A 20,000-nucleotide genomic window follows, 5' to 3' on the forward strand; every position below is an offset into this window, starting at 1 on the left:
CCCCGCCTCGGCCCCGCGCCGCCCCGACCAGGGTAGAGGTGTGGCCGGTGTTTCATACACGGCAACAATACTGTGGGCGTGGGCGGGTGTGGGCGGCCGCTGGTGGGTGTGGCGGTCGTTGGAGGGTGTAGGCGGCCGCTGGCAGGTATAGGCGGCCGGTAGGAGTGTGGGCGGCAGGTGCCCAGTCTCGGCCAGCTCGCCAGTGGCCGGGAGCCCTACGCCGGCAAGGCGACGCAGTCCTCACAGCACCAGGACGCCAGCCCCCAGCGCTCGGGGCACGGCGAGAGGTCTCGGCCAGAGTAATAGAGAAACTCAGGTGTGGGGTGGGATGTGATGGGGCTTGCCAGCTGGGGCAGGGCGGGGCGGGGTCGGGGCTGTGGACTGCGAGCTGGATTGTGATCAGCGGACTGGGGCTGTGGATGGGCTGCGGGAGGCGGCTACGGGCTGCGGGCTATGGGGTCGCACAACAAACATAAACAACAAGGCATTAAGAGTGCGGCGTGCCCGAATAGGGAAGGCGCGACCGACAATGTGGGGCCCAGAGAGCCCCGAGGGGTGGGCGGCGGCGCCAGAGCCCGAGGCGAGGCAAGGCGGGGCGGGGCGGGGCGGGGCGGGGTGGGGCGGGCGGCGCGGGTCAAGAAGCAGCAACAAGTGAGGTACTCGCCTTGGGGTCACACGTCAGTGGAGCGTGAGGTGAGGGATGGTGACCGCGAGTGTATCACCACCTTATGGCCGTTTTTTGTGACGTAACCGTCGCTCTCGACCAGGACGGCCGTGTCCGCCTGCTTCAGCTCCTCTTGGGACTCTCCACCGGACAGGGACGACTGGTCCTTTTGCTGCCGGTGTCTACGCCACGCCTGCTGGATCAGGCGGGCGCAGTACTCTTCCCGCTGCCTCCACAGCGTTGACGACACAGGCTCGTATCCCGGCCGGTCCTGCGGGGGCCCTACATCACCCATATCGGCAGAGTCCTCTACGGGATTGCCCTTGCGGGCAAAGAAGTCCTTGGTGAGGGCGTCGAGGACGTCCACACAAAACACCATGTCGCCCTTGCAGATGGTAATGTCCATTGACACAATTTTGTACTTGTTGGGCTTGTGAATCTGCAGCGGCGGCTCCAGGACGTCGAGGAAGTCTGAGACCTGTGAGAACACGATGTACTGAGTGCCCTTGGGGTCAAACTGCTGCCATATCTCGTAGTACATGTCGTAGTCGTCGTCAGTGAGACCTTCTTCCACATCTTCTGTGGCCTGGGAATAGTTTTCCAAGATGACGGCGATGTACATGTTGATCACGATGAGGAAACTAATCACCAGGTAGCCCAGCAGGTAAGCAATCCCAATGGCCTGGTTACCACAGTTACCAGGGTCACCCACCTCGGGGTCAGGCGGTTTACAATCTTTCTCGTTCACAATCCCGCTCAGCACACCGTCCCACCCCGCTGATGTCATCATTTGGAACAAGAGGATGAAGGACTGAAAGAATGTCTCGAAGTTGTACACTGAGTCCAGTCCACCTGTGTGCTTCACGTTCATGAAGAAGGACATGCCGAATATAGCAAAGATGAACATGACAAGGAAAAGGAGGAGACAGATGTTGAAGAGCGCCGGCAGGGACATGGCCAGAGCGAAAAGCAGTGTTCGGATACCCTTGGCGCCCTTCACCAGACGCAGCACTCGCCCCACCTTGGCCACACGCACCACACGAAGCAGCGTAGGCGACACGAAGTACTTCTCGATGATATCCTTCAGCACCAGACCTGCGGAGGCCGAGCAGCAATGAGGGACTACTCTGGGGTGGCACGGGCAGGGAGGGGTGAGGCACTAAGCATCTATACAAGGCGACAGAGCACCACTGAGACGTGAATGGAGGTGGAGAGTAGTGGAAAGGGACTAACACGAGAGCACTGGGACCTGTCAATATGTTAAGAGGACTCACAAAGAACTAAGGAAACCTACACAAAGACGTTGCACTTTAAGGAAAATACTATACATGTTAGAGAAGGGATATCAAAGGTGCTGAGAGAAACGCATGGGGGAAATGCGTACCTAGAAATATTAAGTCATGGGTGTGTTAAGTATACGGCTGAAGGAGTTACAGGCGGACATACACCTGGTGAAACTTAGAATATTTGGAAAGGAGGGCAGGGGAACCTGACAGTGTGGGGGAAGAATACCTCAGCTCATGCGGGAACATTACTGAGAAAGGGAATCCAGGACAGAAATGGAGAGTGAGAAACTAAAGAGAACATCATGAGGAATTTACAAGACAAATAAAACCTGGACGGAGATGTTTGGGGACTGGAGAGGGGAGGTGAGGGGGCGGGTGCGCGGGGGTGACGGCGGCCTGCCTCTGTGCTGAGGGGAAACATTGGGTGCGTCATGATTCATGGGATAAAAGAGTCGGTGTTTGAGTGGTGAGTGGGTGACTAGGTGGACACCACTACGGGTGTCCATGTATCACCAGAGTGCTGCAAAAAAAAAAAAAAAAACTCAGGTAACGTAAGAGGAGGAGGGATGGAGGAGGAGGTGGGGGAGGGGAGGTGGCTGTCGCCTGCCTGCTTATTCCAGCCACCCCACCAAAACCTGGAATCTCCCTTCCCAGTCTGGTTCCTAGTCTGCCCTGCCACAGTTACTTCACCACCGCCTGGGTTGTCATTCTGTTACTTTACTTGTCCAACCGTTACCTGTTCAGCGTGTATACATAAGGCAAAGAATACTGGTGGTGAAGCCATACAGTGGGCGAAGAGGGAAGTCAACTGGAATAGCGACACAAGCTATGATACTTTAGTCTTCTTTAGTATATCAAATTTATAGATATAATGACATTAATGCATGGAATGATTAGTGGAGAGAAAAAAGTACAAATCACCTACACACTCACATAAGTGAAAACTGAATTAGAATGAATCAATACAATGCACACTCATGTTTATAGCCATATATAATAACACGGAATAAGAAGACAGGACAAAAAGAAAAGATATAATACGTATTGAACAAACTGAGATAAAGGTCTGGAAACTGAAGGAGAATTAGAGGAGGAGGAACAGGGCAGCAGAGGGAAAGGAAGGACTCACCGAGGATGGACATGATGACCACCACAAAGTCAAACAGGTTCCAGGGTTCCTTGAAGTAGTGCCAGCGCAGGGCGAACACTTTGAGAACACACTCCGACGTGAAGATACAGATGAAGATGAGGTTGAGGTAGCTGAGCCCCAACTTCCACTCTTCCGTCATATTGTAGTGATCCATAGTCATAGTCAGCATGTTCATTCCGATGAAGATCATGATGATCATGTCAAACTTCTTGTTAGTCACTATCTCGAACACGACGGCTTGGGGGCGAAACTACCACACAGGATGCAAGAAAAGAAAATGGAGCAGGTGATTCCTGATCTCCAGCTGACTGTGGCAAACTAGTGTTTATTGCTATTTGTTTGTTCAAACAAGCCAAGGGGAGGGAGGCTGGGGCAGGTGGGGGAGGGTAGTGACCACACACGGGCGAGGTGTGGGCGCCAGTAGGTGCGGCGGGGCTCATTGACGGGCAGCGACAAGAGATGAGGTGTGCGGGGTGAGCACTGAGCGCTGCAAGCACTTTTGGCTTATTGCAAACATTGAGCCCGGCTTTAGCTTAAGGCTGAGAACACCTGCACTCGCATATTCATATATACATGCACGCACGCACGCACGCACGCACGCACGCACACACACACACACACACACACACACACACACACACACACACACACACACACACACACACACACACACACACACATATATACACCGTATATATAATATGAGAGTGAGACTGTGCGAGCAGTGAAAGCCTGTCACCTTCCCGGCAACGGGGCGCGTCGCCTCGGGGCGGGGCGGGGCGGAGCGGGGCGGGGCAGGGGCAGGGGAGTAAGCCGTCAATGTTGAGATACGAGAACAACAAAGACAGTTCAACCGATATAGAAAAGCTTTGCCTCCCCTTGAAAAGGGGAGGTGAGGTCCAGGGGACGACTCTAGGAACCCATCACCTCCCAACCTCAACAACCGAGACACATCATCTCCACCTCTTCGCCAGCCACGCACATACACGTGTGTGTGTGTGTGTGTGTGTGTGTGTGTGTGTGTGGTGTGTGCACCAGCACCAGCACACAGGCATGCTGGTGAAGGTGACACCCCACTGGTGTTCACTGTTCTGTCTTAGTGACATCGTGCTCACTAATAAGCATACTTATTCATTATACACAGTAATTAATTAATAATTCTCATTAGTTAAATTTTAGTCCATTTTATTTTAATTTATAACGTCAATTTTAGTGGTACATTTACTCGTATGTTATATTATTATGACTATTATTAATATCCTTTTTATTTGATGGCCTTGTGGGTGGAGAGCGTGTAAGTGTGATAGGGGCTGGCGTGGGTGGAGGTCGGGTTGCGGCTAGGAGGCGCGGGTGTCGTGGGTCAAGTCGTGGGCAGCGGGGGCCGCCCGTGGGTGGAGGCTGTGTCCAGTACAGGAGGCGGCGGAAGGGGCTGGTGCGGGGGAGGGGGGGGGAGACAGGGAGTGGTGAGGGGGTAAGGTGGTGAGGGGGCGGAGGGAACACCTAGGGAGGAGGGCAGGAGGAGAGGGGAGAAGGGAGGAGGCGGTACTGTGGTACTGTCACGTGAGTGGGTGTGGGGGTAAGGGAGAAAGGAAGGAAACAAGGAAGGAAGGAAAGAAGGAAGGAGTGAGTGAGTGAAGGAAGGAAGGAAGGGAATTTTGCACCACCCCCGTTCAGTGTTTTGCATGGAGGCAATTACTGAGTGGAGGTGTCTGAATAGGGAGTGGGTGGAGTGGGCGGAGTGGGCGGAGTCTGCTGGCCGGCACTGCTGTTGGAGCGAAGCCATTAGTGGGGGTGATGATGGTGGTGGTGGTGCTCTGTCGTGGTCGTCAGCGCCGTTATTAGTCATCGGTGTTATTGGTGGTAATGGTAGAATGAAGAGGAAGAAGTAGTTTTGCTAGTATGTTCTTGAAGTAATACAGCACCAGCAGCAGCAGCAGTAGTAGTAGTAGTAGTAGTAGTAGTAGTCATACCAGTAACAACAACAGCATCATCGGTAGAAATAAAAGTAAAATTATTAAGTCATAGTAATAGTAGAAGTCATAGTAGTAGTAATAGTAGTATTAGTAGTACATAGCAGCAGCAGCAGCAGCAGCAGTTGTAGTAGTAGTAGTAGTAGTAGTAGTAGTAGTAGTAGTAGTAGTAGTAGTAGTAGTAGTAGTTGTTGTTGTTGTTGTTGTTGCTGTTGTTGTAGAAGTAGTAGTAGTAGTAGTAGTAGTAGTAGTAGTAGTAGTAGTAGTAGTAGTAATAATAATAATAATAATAATAGTAGTAGTAGTAGTAGTAGTAGTAGTAGTAGTAGTAGTAGTCAGTCATAATAAGGACATGAAGATAATGAGAGCGGTGATAAGGGTGTGGACTGAACAGAGAAACCTTAAGCCAACCAAAGAAAGCGAGACAAGGAATGAGATTAGACACTGAAATTATCAAAGGAGGAGGGGGGAGGAGGAGGAGGAGGAGATGACGAGGAGGAGGAGATGACGAGGACGAGGAGAAGGCAGTGAGGGTGGCTGTGGCTGTGAGCATGACGTGACACTGGCGACGAAAGTGAATTAAATAAAAGTTAGAATGATATAAATAAACATGAGATACATATGAAGGAAAAAAAAAAAAAAAAAAAAAAAAAAAAAAAAAAAAAAACAGGGAGAGGGATGGTAGGCTAGCGCAGGGTGGCGGTCACTTTCCTGCACCACGCAGGAGTTTTGCGCAAGTTGCCAGCCTCTGCTCCTACCTGTGGTCGAGGAATGGCCTTCAGCGGTTTCTTGCCACCCATTTTCTTCATGGCGTTGTAGTATTTCTTCTGGTCGTCAGTCATAAACATCTCGAGGGAGCCACCAGCCTGCGGGAACACACCAACAGTCACGGTCAACTCGGCTTCTCACAATCCTTCACTTACCGCCTTTGTCCTTGAGTGTCCTTGTCCTTCTCTCACTAGCTCACGTGGCTGGGAGGGCAAGCAGGTTTAGTCGGTGTTATCAAGGTGTTTCATATACACTACATGGCCACTGCGTGTGTGAGTCACAGGGGTACAAGTCCAACATCTAGCGAGATAAGCTTTGGTGTTCCTCTTCTCTGTCCAGGGCACGTATCCTGACACGCTTTGTTGTCTCCTCATTTATGGTTTCTTCGGGTTTTCATGGATACTTTTTTCACCGATGATGTACTGTCCTTGTTGGAAAATCACTAATCATGAAACCACTCCCGAAAATCCAAATAATTTCTTCTAGAGCTGTGACAACATGGAGATAAGATGCTAAGACGTCTGAGAATACGGTCCCTGATGTTTGCTAAAGGTGATTGTACTGATAGTCGTGGATACATGACCTGGGCTGATCTTCCTACCTCACGCTATCCACTGTTGACTGACTGAGCAGTGAAGACATGTACTGATGTATAATTTGCCTTAATTGCCTTGTCATTGCATAACTAACCGTGGCTACACACACCTGTCGTCCTCAAGTCTAACTGGCAATGAAACAGATGCCTGTGTTTTCGTACATTTTATGGAGTTTTCTGATTCAGTTACATGTGAGTGAGGGTAAACACAAATGTCTGGCGGTCTACACTCATACACACATTTCCAAGTAGGTATGTACATTCTACCTATGAACATGTGCTTCTTACCTGGCATTCTCACCTGAGTGGCTGTCTGGGTAGTGGCCGGCGTGTACTTACTTTCTTTTTCTGCTCATTGAAGTTGTCGATGATGACACCAATGAAGAGGTTGAGCGTGAAGAAAGAGCCGAAGATGATGAAGAACACGAAGTACATGTACATGTTGATGTTCCATTCTCGGATTGGCTGCTTCCCCAACTGCCGACACATTACAGGAGACATGACATTGGTGGCGTGACTCCACCACCACAACGACTACTACTCACACCACCGCTACAATGACTATTACTACTACTATTGTTGACACTATTACTATCAGTACTGCTGCTACTACTTCGAATACTATTACTACCACTGGCAATGCAACGACTATGCTATTTATATCATCATCATCAATACTAACTTATACACTTCAATTTTTTCATATAATCAGTCTCAAGGGTCTACTGATAACCTAGCAATGCAATATCAACATTACCACTCCCTGCACACACACACACACACACACACACATTCTTCCCTCACCCCAACGCACATACAACCCTCAACCTCACTTTCCTATCATACAAACAAACAAACAAGACACCTGGGTGGCATCAATGGCGTCGTTCATGATTGGGATCCAGCCTTTCCACGTGGCCACCTGGAAGAGCGCCAGGTACGCCATGCCCACGTGGTCAAAGTGCACCTCGCTGTTCACCCACGAGTAGTTCATTATGTCGCACATTTGGTGGTCCGGTACGATCTCTGCGTTCAGCTTGTCCCCATTCTCGTCAATGCACTGTGAGGGAATGATGGTGTGAGGTGTGCAATTGTATGAGGGAGAGAATTGAGTGGAGTAAGAAAGATATGGTAGTTGAATTTACCCCTGTTCTCGTCAATGCTCCGTGAAGGAATGAGGGTGTGAGGTACGCGAATGTATAAATGAGGGGAATAACTGAAAGGAGTAATAAAGAGAGAACAGGAGGTTGAGAAAGGAAGAACAGAGAGCTAAAATTATCCTTGTTCTTGTCACTGCTCCATGAAGGAATGATGGTGTGAGGCACGTGAGTGCATAAATGAGGGAGAGTGTACTATAAGTGAGGGGAAGACTCACCTTGTGGTACCTGCCATTGAACAGCTGGACGCCCATGATGGCAAAGATGAGCCAGAAGATGAGGCACACCAGCAGCACATTCACGATGGAGGGGATGGCTCCCACCAAGGCATTCACCACAACCTGCGGACCAGAGGGCATCACTGCTATGCTCACCAGTGGCATGGAAATACCGGAACCTTTTATGTATATAACGACTAGCAAAAAGTAACGAAAACTGGTGAAAAAAAAAAAAAACACTAAAGATGCCACACCCCAAAGGAGACAGACGGCAGAACCAAATTACCCTTTTTCATGTAAGAGGGACAATGGCTTAGGGCAACAAAAAGAATAAAAAAAAAAAAAAAATGAAAAGACCCACTGAGGTGCCAGTTCCAAAAGAGATGTCAAAAAAAGAGTCATCCAAAATTGGAGAAATGATCTAGAGGCTGGATAAATTTTGAATGACAACAGGCACCCTGACATGGAGGTATACAGCACGGTGTCTTACACATGACAACCGCAAACAACTGTCAAGCTCCATAATAAGTTTTGGGCCCTTACACCTCAAGGCACGACAGTAGAACATACAGTGGGGACTGGGAGGAGGAAGAACTAAGTCCAGGTGGTATGACGTGAAGAGAACTTCATATAACGTGATTTTTCCTTGATGTTACAAAGATTAAGTGGTTATGTACGTACTTCTTGCTTCAGATGTTCATCTTTCAAAGTAAGTTAGGTTTTAACACAATGAAATACTAAAAGGAAGTGAAACTGTACCCCACACAAGATACACGTTACTGGTTTTACTCGTGAATGCACCAAAGAAGACTACTTATAGTGTGTGTTGTCACTGTTTAGCATTTACAAGGAAATGTTTTATGACTGAGGTTGGGAAAGATTGTTGTGTAAAGAAAGTGTGTGTGTGTGTGTGTGTGTGTGTGTGTGTGTGTGTGTGTGTGTGTGTGTGTGTGTGTGGGGCAGCACACACCCTCATGCCCTGCATCCTGGACAGGGCTCTCAGTGGCCTCAAGGCTCGCAGGGTTCTCATGGTCTTGAAGGCCTGAATCTTTCCTCCACCAGCCAGCGTTGCCACCAGATTGATCAGTGACACCTGCAACACAGCACACAGTCATGGCACGCCGCTCCCACACACCCGATCACACACACACTCATACCAATTTATATGCACATAAACCAGTATGGTTTTAAAATATCAAGATCTTTTAGAATTTCAATTTGTATTTCACTATCTGACCCATGAAGACACACACACACACACACACACACACACGGTCACTCACCATCACAATGAGGAAGTCAAGCCAGCACCAGGCGTTAGTAAAGTACTTGGCAAACCCGAGAGCGACCCACTTGATCAACATCTCAATGAAAAAGATGACAGTAAAGATGCGGTCCATGTAGTAGAGGATATCCTGCAGCGCCGGCCGTCCCTTCAGGTTGACGTCCTCCGCAGCCAGGGCCAAAGAGGACAGCAGAATCATGGTGATCACAGCAGTCTCAAAGTACTTGTTCTCAATCAACTGGTAGGTCTTCAGCCGGAGGTGACCCCAGCCCTGCCAGAACGGGGAGTCTGGGTCGCCCTGTTGGGGAGAGGAGGCGGTCAACACACGGTGAGAGACATGGGGGATGAAAAGAGACAAGAGACGAACTGATCTACACAATTATGTGAGATAAATAACTCACAAGAGAATGGGGGCAGCAAAACACACAAGAGTCTGTCACTGTACACCCATCAGCTCATCCCTCCATTCTCTACCTACTGCAGGAGTGTGTCTGATAATTAGGGGTAGAGCTACACTGGAAGGTTCGGTTGTCTAAAATGTTCTATTGATTGTGTTTTGTCTCACGATATCTATAGTAAATTTAGGTAATGATTCTGAAAACAGAGAAATATTCTCTCTTTCTCTCTTTCTCTCTCTCTCTCTCTCTCTCTCTCTCTCTCTCTCAAAATCCTCTTTTCCTCACACTCCAATAAGCTTTCCAGGCACTTAGCACCAAACACTGAGCAGAGAGACGCTTAACAACCCACCCTCCCTTCATGAGGCGCACCACACAACCCCGCACAGAACCACTCACCACTCGCACGACAGTCTCGGCCACGGGGACCGGAGGCTGCATCATTTACTGTGGCGTCTTCCCTGTCAACTCTGCGTCTGAACTCGTCCATGCGGTACACTTTGGGAAAACTTATCTCAACCACTGATGTACGCAGACAACAATGGTAAATACTGCTATGTAGAATTAATTTTGAGTCTCAAGTACAAATGATAAATGCTGCCTGTTTATGTACATTTCAGACAGGTGAGTTGCCGAAGAACGATGACCCAGCTTTCAGTCCCCGTGGCAAACAAAGGTCCGTATTCAGAAACGCTTTGCTCACTCACCACAACTATCTTCAAAGATAATCAGCCAAGTTCTCAAGAGTCTCTCTCCTGTTAAGCATGTAAAAATCCTATTAATCTGCCCCTAGAACTACAAAAACACTCTTGATAAAACCCGTGTCACTTCAACTAGAGCCTTTTCAAAGTAGTGGAGGTGCGGCGCGGGAAGTGTTTCAGAATATGACCCAAAAAAGAAAACGGAGACGGGGAGGGGCAGCGTACCGCACAAAAGGGCCATCTGGTGTAGCAAGCCTCCTTGAAACAGTCGGAGGGATAGTCGAGAGCCGCGTCGCTTCCAGTATCCATGATGGGCCCGGCTCCCTGTCCATCGTCCTCTTCCAGCTCGCCCTCGTCGCCGCTCCCGCCGTGATCTGCAAAAAGAACCCCTTGTAGCACGCCCTTGTGGTGACGCGCGGGAAGCTGGGGTGTCTGGTGCTGGAGTGACGAGAGAGAGAGAGAGAGAGAGAGAGAGAGAGAGAGAGAGAGAGAGAGAGAGAGAGAGAGAGAGAAATGAAGGAAGGAACGAAATACCATAGAGACAAGGGAAGGGGGAACTGACAAGAGCAAAGAGCAGTGAATTAATTGATAAAAATGTGCCATAAAAAAGAAAAAAAACAAAAAACAAAAGGTGCAAAATACGCGGGTAAAGGTTAGGTGGCCCATACAAAAACACATGGGGCATTATCATCAGCATCAGCATCTCCTCCTGTCAGGCAGTCCCCCGCAGCACTGGAGGAGGAGGATGAAAAGGAGGAGGAGGGGGGAGACACTAAGAGAAGGGAAGGGAAGGCAGCGTTAGTGTCCTAATCAGCGCCACCGTTAGGAGGGCACAGCGGCAGCCAGCCACACCCAGCCACTCTATGTCCTGTGTTCCTGTGTGCTGTGGTGCATCCTTCGCTCAACTGCATCTTAAGGCATAAGCTTCACCACTGGCAATGTCTGTTTTCATCACCACCACCACTATTACTACTACTGCTACTACTACTACTACTACTACTACTACTACTACTACTACTACTATGATGATCCCCGTGATTCCCCTGCTGCTGTGCTTGTCTTTTATTTCTTCTACGGTTACTGCTGCTGCAATGATGGTCCTTTGATTTCTCTTGTTGTTGTGATGAATTCGTGAACTTAGTGGTAGTGGTGGTGGTGGTGGTGGTCGTGGTGGTGGTGAATGTGACTCAACGTGGTAGTGTTCATACTGGTGGGAACTAACAGTATGTGGTGATGGTAGTGGAGATGGTGGTGGTGATGGTGATAATGTTGATGTAAGTGCAGGTGATGGTAACTACTATAGAGATGGTGGTGGTGATTACTAGTACTAGTAGTAGTAGTAGTAGTAGTAGTAGTAGTAGTAGTAGTAGTAGTAGTAGTGGTGGTGGTGGTGGTGGTGGTGTGGTGATAGTGGTGAGCCAGTGAGCAGAAAAAAAAAATATATATATATATAATCTAAAACATGCAATGAGTGAGCAGCCTTGACCTCTCTCTCTCTCTCTCTCTCTCTCTCTCTCTCTCTCTCTCTCTCCTCTCTCTCTCTCTCTCTCTCTCTCTCTCTCTCTCTCTCTCTCTCTCTCTCTCTCTCTCTCTCTCTCTTTCTCCGTTTCTCTCAACTAAATCCTCACTGGCTGCTCACTCCTCTGGGATGCTGTGTGGTGGCAAATTAGAGAGAGGAAGGGAAGAGGAGAGGAAGACTGGAGGAAACAGTTATGGGGAAGAGGAGGAGGAGGAGGAGGAGGAGGAGGAGGAGGAGGAGGAGGAGGAGGAGGAAGGGGATGGGGAGGATAGCATGAACAAAATTAAATAACAATAACTGTAAAGGCGAGTCAAGGGAAAGGAAGGGGAAATGGAGAAATGATGGGGAGGTGAGGCAGATTATTACATTCTCTTATGCCACCACGCAACATGAAGTGAAGGGGAGGGTGAAGGGGCGTTTTTCCGGGTCTGGCCTCAACGCTTCACTGACAGACAGACAGACAAAAAGAACGACGCGTAACTCCGGTAGTGCTTCAGTCACGCGGGGAGGTTTGGAATGACTCGAGGTCGGGACGGGGCGTGGAGGAAGAGGTGGTTGGGGAGATGAAATGAGGGAAAAGACTATTATCTACAAGCACTGAGGCGAGACGCGGAAGAGTGTGTGAGCGGTGTTGGTGTGGGTGGTAGGCGGTGGTGGTGGAGGTGGACAGCAGCAGTGGTGGTGTTGGTGGCGGCAGCTGCGGCGGTGACAAATGGGAGGCAACGGCAGCAGCGGCAGCAACAGCATCAACAGCATCATCAACAGCATCACCAACCACCACGGCATCCCCACGACACACCGACACACCAGACGAACCTTGCAGCATGTGTGTGTGTGTGTGTGTGTGTGTGTGTGTGTGTGTGTGTGTGTGTGTGTGTGTGTGTGTGTGTGTGTGTGTGTGTGTGTGTGTGTGTGTGTGTGTGTGTGCGCGTGTGTGTGTGTTGAGAAATGTGTGTATGCATATGTGTGTACGTGTGCATGTACCCCTCCCCCTCTGTCCTTAAATCACTAGAGTACGTAACGAAAAACGAGGACAGAGTGCTGGTGAGAGTACCATCAAGACGCATACCATCGTCGAAGTCCTCCTTACTGGCATCTCTCTTCTCCTCTCCGTCGTCTACAGTCTCCGTCGAGCCCTTGTGACTCCCGCTGTCGCTTTTCAATTTGCGGTGCTGGTGCGAGCCGAGGGAGTTGTTGCTCAGAGCGTCCTCCTCCATCCGCTTCGCCTTCTTGTTGTTGCCGTAGTCGTTCTCGATGATCGCCACGTCCCGGTTATCAATGGAGACTGAGTTCCCGATGTACTTCGTGTTGATCACCGTGTTGATGTTCTTCATCTTGCCGTCTGCGGGAGAGGGCACGTGCAGAGTAGGGGAAGATAGAGAAGGATGAGGTGAAGGGATGTGGAAGGAAGTGTTGGCAAGTATGGAGAACAGAATAGGCGGGAAATGGGGACGAAAAGGGACAAAAAAGAAGAAGGATACTTTGTTAGTTAGTGATAACATTGCTGCATGTGGAACTAATACTAGTGTGGATGGGATCAATACAAGTACAGATATGTTCACAAATTTCATTCAAGTAAAAAAAAAAAAAAAAATAGAGAGAGAGAGAGAGAGAGAGAGAGAGAGAGAGAGAGAGAGAGAGAGAGAGAGAGAGAGAGAGAGAGAGAGAGAGAGAGAGAGGAGCGCGTCAACAAAACCCTGCGGTAAACATACTCTCACCAGGCAGATCGAAGCCGTCCATGGGAATGTCAACCTGCGTGTGGTCTTTGGGGAGCTTCTTGTTGCCCGTCTGGCCGTCCATCAGGATGTCCTCCCCCTCCATGTCCCGTCCGTCTGGAACACGCCGCATCAACACTGTCTCACTACTCTAGCCACTGTCCCGTTGCTATCCTGGCTCTGCTCTACCTCTAGACTCTACTCTCTCTGCTGCTCTGTCTCTCCTCTGCTACCTGCTCTATCCAGCTCTGCCATTACACTACATACGTACACTACTACAACCAAGCTTTTGATGGAACTGTTCTATTTTTTCTCTTACCTCTGCGCTCGTTCATGTCTACTGCAGCTTCTACTTTTTTTTTTTTTCTAACGCTCTACTTTCTCTACTTCTGCTTTCATCTTCTGCTTTTTTCTGAACTGTAATGCTCTATGTTGCTATGCTTATGTTTCTAAATGCTATAAAGTTGACTACTACTTAAATTACTCTTACATCTACGTAAAGAATTAAAAAGAAAAAAAAAAAAAAGAGGTGCCGTGCGGTGCTTGGTTGAAAAAAGAAAAAAAATAATAGTAGTTGCAAGCTGCGACATTATTATGCGAGCTAGTAAAAAAGAAACTGAAGTGCGTAGTAAAAGTAGTAGTATTTAGTGGTCTATTGCTAGGACTGGACTATCTATCACTACCTCTCGCGTACCTCCTCTGCTTAGGTCTATGCTACTGTATCATATCGTCGTATATTTCACGGGGGTTACATACTAGTGGTGGAAGACTTAAGGAGTACTGCAAGTGTGTCATATCACAGGAGTATGGAGGAAAGAAGTGCAGGGAAAAAAGTGCGTATCGGGCAAAAAGAGATATGTGTGTGTGTGTGTGTGTGTGTGTGTGTGTGTGTGTGTGTGTGTGTGTGTGTGTGTGTGTGTGTGTGTGTGTGTGTGTGTGTGTGTGTGTGTGTGTGTGTGTGTGTGTTCATGTAGGGGGCAACCAAAAAAATGGGAAAAAAAAGGCCCACGTGTGTGTGTGTGTGTGTGTGTGTGTGTGTGTGTGTGTGTGTGTGTGTGTGTGTGTGTGTGTGTGTGTGTGTGTGTGTGTGTGTGTGTGTGTGTGTGTGTGTGTGGATAACAAGAGTAGCCATTCGTGAATCAAGAGGAGAGAAAGAGAGAGAGAGAGAGAGAGAGAGAGAGAGATAGAAAAAAAAACCGTGCATCATGAAGTCTGCGTTGAAGGAAAGTGGCCGGAAAATTGAAATGGCAGTGGCGGTGGCGGCGGCGGTAACCGTGTGGTAAATAGTCAGATCAGTGAGTGACAGTGGCAGTGACAGTATCAAGACTGGTAAAAAAGAAAGGAAAAGAATGGCAGTGAGCAGTATAGCGGCAGCAGCGGCGGCGGCGGCGGCGGTGGTGGAGGTGTTGGCAGTGGTGGTGGCGTTCGCTGTTGCGGCAATGCGGGGGAAAGGGGAGGCCCACCTGGTGTTTGGTCGCTTATTTGATTGGTCAGCTTAGCCCGCAGGTGCTTCAGGCCGTTAAGCACAGTGCGCTTCACCCACGCCTTGAAGCGAGCGATGCGGTCGAAAGCCTCAGCCAGTTTGTTGGTGTCGCCGTCTGACGGAGGCGCTGACAGGTTGGAGGCGCCGAAGCTGCTCAGTAGAAGAGCCAGGAAAAGGTTGAGTACCTGCGAAGAGGAGGACGTGTGAGGGGGGACCGTGGGGAAGGGAGGGGTGAGGATGCGTGAAGTGGTGTGAGAATAAGGTAACAGTGTCTTCAAACCTCACACACTTTACTTCTCCTTCCCAGTCGTACTACATAATTTCCTTTTTTAACTAGTCACCGTTACTGCCTTCTTTCCTCTCTCTCTTCCCCTACATCATTGTAAAATTATCCCAAAAACTTCACACATCTCTTAATCTGTCTCTTCCCCAACTATTCCTGCCAAGTCTCACCTCTCATTATTTACTTCTCTCCGCCCAGGGCCCTACACGCCGCCTCCTCACCCTGCGTCTGCCAGTCTCACTCACCACCAAGTTTCCGATGATGACAGTAGCCATGAAGAAGGGGATGCAGGAGAGGTCACACACCACCATACAGTCCCACATGCTCTCGATCCACTCTCCGCACAGCACACGGAACACGATCATGAACGAGTGCATGAAATCTGTGAAGTTCCAACGCGGCAGCTGACCGTCAGGGTTGGGAGGGAACAGCATTACGTTTTCTGTGGAGGAAGAGAAGGAAGGCATGTAGAGGGTGACCTATGGATGTGTCTGTGCAGGGGAGTATTTTGTAGCAACAGGAATATTTGACACACACACACACACACACACACACACACACACACACACAGTGTTGTAACCTTGCAAATTAGTTAGGGAATGGAAGAAAGTTTATAGCTTAGTAGTAGTAGTAGTAGTAGTAGTAGTAATAGTAGCAGAACTCATAAACTACACCGAGCTACAGTATTCTCCGTAGACTTAAATAAAAAGAGGCAAACATTGTCTACAGCTTCACCACGCAATCACACTTGGCTGTGAGAGGAACGTACGTAGTAACACGAACATCCCCAGAGCAAGGTGTGGTGAACGGCAGGATCCCACCAACACATACGTACCTGTGTAATTCTTGCCGAAGAGCTGCATACCCATGACGGCAAAGATGAAGATGATGATGCACAACACGAAGGTGAGGTTACCCAGGGCGCCCACCGTCTTCCCCATGATGGAGATGAGCAGGTTGAGCGTGGGCCAAGATTTAGCCAGCTTGAACACTCGAAGCTGAGGGAGGGAGGAGCGTTAAGACAACTGTGATGGGTGGTGACTGCGACACACACACACACACACACACACACACACACACACACACACACACACACACACACACACACACACACACACACACACACACACACACACACAGGCAATAGTAGTAGTAGTGTACTGACAAAAAAGAAAAAAAATACATCGCAAGTAACACAAAAATTTACGTCTTTTTTTTTTTACCTACTTAAAGGAACAAAATAGCATCGTGTAGAGGACTAACTGAACCCAACGTAACTAATAAATCACACACACACACACACACACACACACACACACACACATATTAATTTGGATTACTCTGTCTACATTAAAAACAAATTAAACAAAAAAGATGAAGAAGCACACAGTCACACACACACACACACACACACACACACACACACACACACACACACACACACACACACACACACACACACACACATACACACACATACACACACACATCATCCTCTCAGAAGCACCAACAGTTCAAGAAGTTCAATAATAAGTAAAAGTGTAAAACAAAAACTGGCCCAAACTCTTCAAATTTTCACCAGTTTCAAAGGTTACAGAGATGATGCGAACACGAAGGTTAAGGAAGGTTAAAGGAGGTTAACCCTTTCACTGCACATCTTCCCTTAATTACTAACCACTATGAGATATGTTTTCTTGTACTGGCCAGAAATTGCCAATGTATTAATTTTTAACTCCATCTTTCTTCCAGATGCCTATAAAGATCCCATACATTGCTGTGAATTGTTGCATACCGCAGTGAAAGGATTAATTAAGGGAGGTTAAGTGAAAATTAGAAAAGGTTACAAGGAAGGAACTCTGAGAGAAGCACTGACCAGCCTGAAAGATCGGAGGACGGAGAGGCCGGAGACGTTGGCGAGGCCCAGCTCGAGGAGGGAGAGAAACACGATGATGAAGTCGAAGATGTTCCAGCCCTCCTGCAGGTAGTACTTAGGACTCATGGCGATGATCTTGAGGAAACACTCGATGCTGAATGTCGCCGTGAAGAACTGTGGCCGGGGAGTGGAGGAAGGAGGAGGATTAAAGTTAAAAAATAGTGGCACGTGGGTGGAGGAGCAGAGAAAGGTTGTGCACAGTGGTGCTACACGAAAAATGAGGTGGAATGGGTCGTCCCAGGCAGTGATGTCATGTGAAGGAGTAGGGAATGAGTGTGAAGAGTAACACTATATGAAAAAAAAAAAAAAAGAAAATAGGTGGAGCGTAGCCGCCCCAAGCAGTGACGTCATATTGTACAGAATGAAAAAAAAAAAAAAAAAAAAACGCAGCGTGTGACAACTGCCTCCACCTGTCACATCTCCGGCTCCTCTCGCTCTCCGCGGTTCATCAGTCCACGCTTTAATTTCTGTTCGATCAAGAAACATGGAATTCATTGGACTTCGTGACTTCACTACCTGGGGTACCTGCACACTGAAACACTACGGGGCTGGGATGAATTAAGGAGGAAACTGAGGGAGAGAAAGAAAGAGATATAGTTAAGACATGATGAATTATGAAGACGAGGAGGAAGAGAGAGAGAGAAAAAAAGTATGAGGTATGAATGATGAAAAAGAATAAGACCGTACCGACTTGACAGGGACTGAGTGAGTTTAGAAGAAAGACAGCAGCAACAGAAAAATGGACACGGAGGAAGACAAACAGCATAGATAAGGAAAGTAATTCATATATTAGTGAGGGAAAGAACACGAAGAACTGAGACTTGTCCATGAACCGTGAGATGAAGTGAAGGCAACACGAATGGAGAACAAAGCATCAATACAGACTCACCAGACTCGTCCATGGCAAGTAGAATACCACACACGGGCGAGAGCTGGCGTGAAGGGGAAGAGTGTGAGGCAGAGACTGGCTGGATAGAGACTTGCCGCTAACTCTGGCGGGACTGAGGGAGAGGGAGATGGAGTGGAGGGAGGGTGAAGGAGGTGGAGTGAATGAAGGAAGGGGAGGAGCAAAGCAAGAGCGTCCTGGTACTCACGTAGTTTCCCATCTTGAGGAAGTGGTCGAAGCTGCAGTTCATGCCGTAGTGGTCCATGGCCATGAAGAGCGTGTTGACGACGATACACAGCGTGATGAACAGCTCCACGAACGGGTCGAACACCAGCAGCTCCACCAGCTTGGCAAACTTATTCCAAAGCGAACAACAGTCCCACACACAAAAGAGGTCTATGCATTTCAGCAAATATTCTAAAAGCTTTTTCTTGAGTTTTTCCTTAAAGGATTCTTCCTCCTCTTCTGCGGAGAAATAATAGATAGAAACTATAAAATGTGTTAGTAATGGATCTCGGACCCTGGAGGAGGACGGCACAGATACTAGTGTCTACGAAGGGCGGGCGGGGCGCGTCACCTGAGGGCCTGTTGCACCCTCGCGGCACAGGCTTATCCCGTCCTTGAGGAGCCGTGGCAGTGACTAAGCGTGAGAGAGGTGACGGGCCCCGACCTACACAGACACAGACAAGCTCCGAGAGGGGGATCCGAGGGTTGGAGAGAGTAAAAAAATGAGGAGTTAGTCAAAATATCAGACAAGTTACAGACACTGTGCCTCCATCCTCTGGTCGCGCTGCTGGGGGGAAAGAATTAAGCTTTATCTCCAACAGGCTGGGTTAGTGACCTCACCCTTACCTACACACACTGCCCTACACTTCAGTCCTATCCACTGAACACCAGCCCAACACTTCACGGGCTTTCTTTACTTCTTATCAGAGAGTGAGAAGAAGTTGAATCACTTAAAGTTTGAGAAGCAAATGTGAGGTGGTGAAAAAATAGGAAAATTCTTTGAAAAGCGTCACCGGCCTTGGCAAGACTTGGTTCATACGGAGGCGGCTCGGCGACGGTGAGGAGAGTGAGGCGACAGTTAGTGAGTGCTCCGTTAGCTGACCCAGACTGGAGGGAGGTGCGTGAGTGTGTGACCAGAGCAAGAGAAGAATTTTAGTCTGCCACACTCACCAGAAGGCCTGCTGTGTGTGTGTGTGTGTATGTGTGTGTGTGTGTGTGTGTGTGTGTGTGTGTGTGTGTGTGTGTGTGTGTGTGTGTGTGTGTGTGTGTGTGTGTGTGTGTGTGTGTGTGTGTGTGTGTGTGTGTGTGTGTGTGTGTGTGTGTGTGTGTGTGTGTGTGTGTGTGTGTCTGTGTGTGTGTGTGTCTGTGTGTGTGTGTGTGTGTGTGTGTCTGTGTGTGTGTGTCTGTGTGTGTGTGTCTGTGTGTGTGTGTGTGTGTGTGTGTGTGTGTGTGTGTGTGTGTGTGTGTGTGTTTACTTTTTTCTTGGTTCATGTTTTATGTGTTATAGATGTTGATATAACATAAGTTGCATGATTTCTATGTAAAATGTGGTCAATAAAGTAAACTATGTATCTATGTATCTATCTATCTATCTATCTATCTATCTATATATCTATCTATCTATTTATTTATCTGTCTAACTATCTAACTATTTATCTAAGTATCTTTCTCTGTGTGTGTGTGTGTGTGTGTGTGTGTGTGTGTGTGTGTGGTGCATGGGCAGGCCAGGTGGTGGTGGCGGCAGCGGCGGTGGTGAGACAGGCTGCTGCTGCGGTGGTGATGCAGGTCTCTGGCAGGGCGTCCTGTCTGCCTGTTTAAGATCCCCCTCTGCGTCACAGCCCCCAACCCATGCCCCAGGACACCCCAGCCACCGCCAGTGATCGCAACACGCCGGGAGCTGGGGGTAGGGCATGGGTGAGGGGCAGCACACATACGTAGTTACCTTGTTGGTCTGTGTTTTTAAATGGTCTGTTACCTCGTCAGTAC

At 48.7% G+C, this 20,000-nt stretch overlaps 1 protein-coding gene across 23 annotated transcripts in view; it reads right to left on the minus strand.

Annotated features, from left to right (window-relative positions):
- The window catches only part of LOC135110233 (sodium channel protein para-like), a 148,632-nt gene that overhangs the window by 1,767 nt on the left and 126,865 nt on the right, over positions 1-20,000 (minus strand). For 11 of the 23 annotated variants that reach the window (XM_064022324.1, XM_064022343.1, XM_064022335.1 and 8 more), the window contains 16 exons: positions 18,217-18,497; positions 17,063-17,236; positions 16,025-16,187; positions 15,435-15,631; positions 14,887-15,091; positions 13,421-13,561; positions 12,763-13,050; positions 10,415-10,563; positions 9,092-9,391; positions 8,779-8,901; positions 7,809-7,931; positions 7,299-7,493; positions 6,773-6,910; positions 5,829-5,936; positions 3,080-3,350; positions 1-1,759 (listed from right to left, as the gene is read on the minus strand). The exon at positions 1-1,759 is cut by the window's left edge and continues 1,767 nt beyond it. In XM_064022324.1, coding sequence (XP_063878394.1) covers positions 672-1,759; positions 3,080-3,350; positions 5,829-5,936; positions 6,773-6,910; positions 7,299-7,493; positions 7,809-7,931; positions 8,779-8,901; positions 9,092-9,391; positions 10,415-10,563; positions 12,763-13,050; positions 13,421-13,561; positions 14,887-15,091; positions 15,435-15,631; positions 16,025-16,187; positions 17,063-17,236; positions 18,217-18,497 — 3,944 coding nt within the window. In that variant the 3' untranslated portion in view covers positions 1-671. The remainder of the gene's footprint in view (positions 1,760-3,079; positions 3,351-5,828; positions 5,937-6,772; positions 6,911-7,298; positions 7,494-7,808; positions 7,932-8,778; positions 8,902-9,091; positions 9,392-10,414; positions 10,564-12,762; positions 13,051-13,420; positions 13,562-14,886; positions 15,092-15,434; positions 15,632-16,024; positions 16,188-17,062; positions 17,237-18,216; positions 18,498-20,000) is intronic. The other 12 variants (XM_064022347.1, XM_064022336.1, XM_064022331.1 and 9 more) reach the window with 10 other exon arrangements.

The sequence above is a fragment of the Scylla paramamosain genome, chromosome 20 (genome assembly GCF_035594125.1).
Source record: "Scylla paramamosain isolate STU-SP2022 chromosome 20, ASM3559412v1, whole genome shotgun sequence".
In the NCBI taxonomy this organism is placed as follows: domain Eukaryota; kingdom Metazoa; phylum Arthropoda; class Malacostraca; order Decapoda; family Portunidae; genus Scylla; species Scylla paramamosain.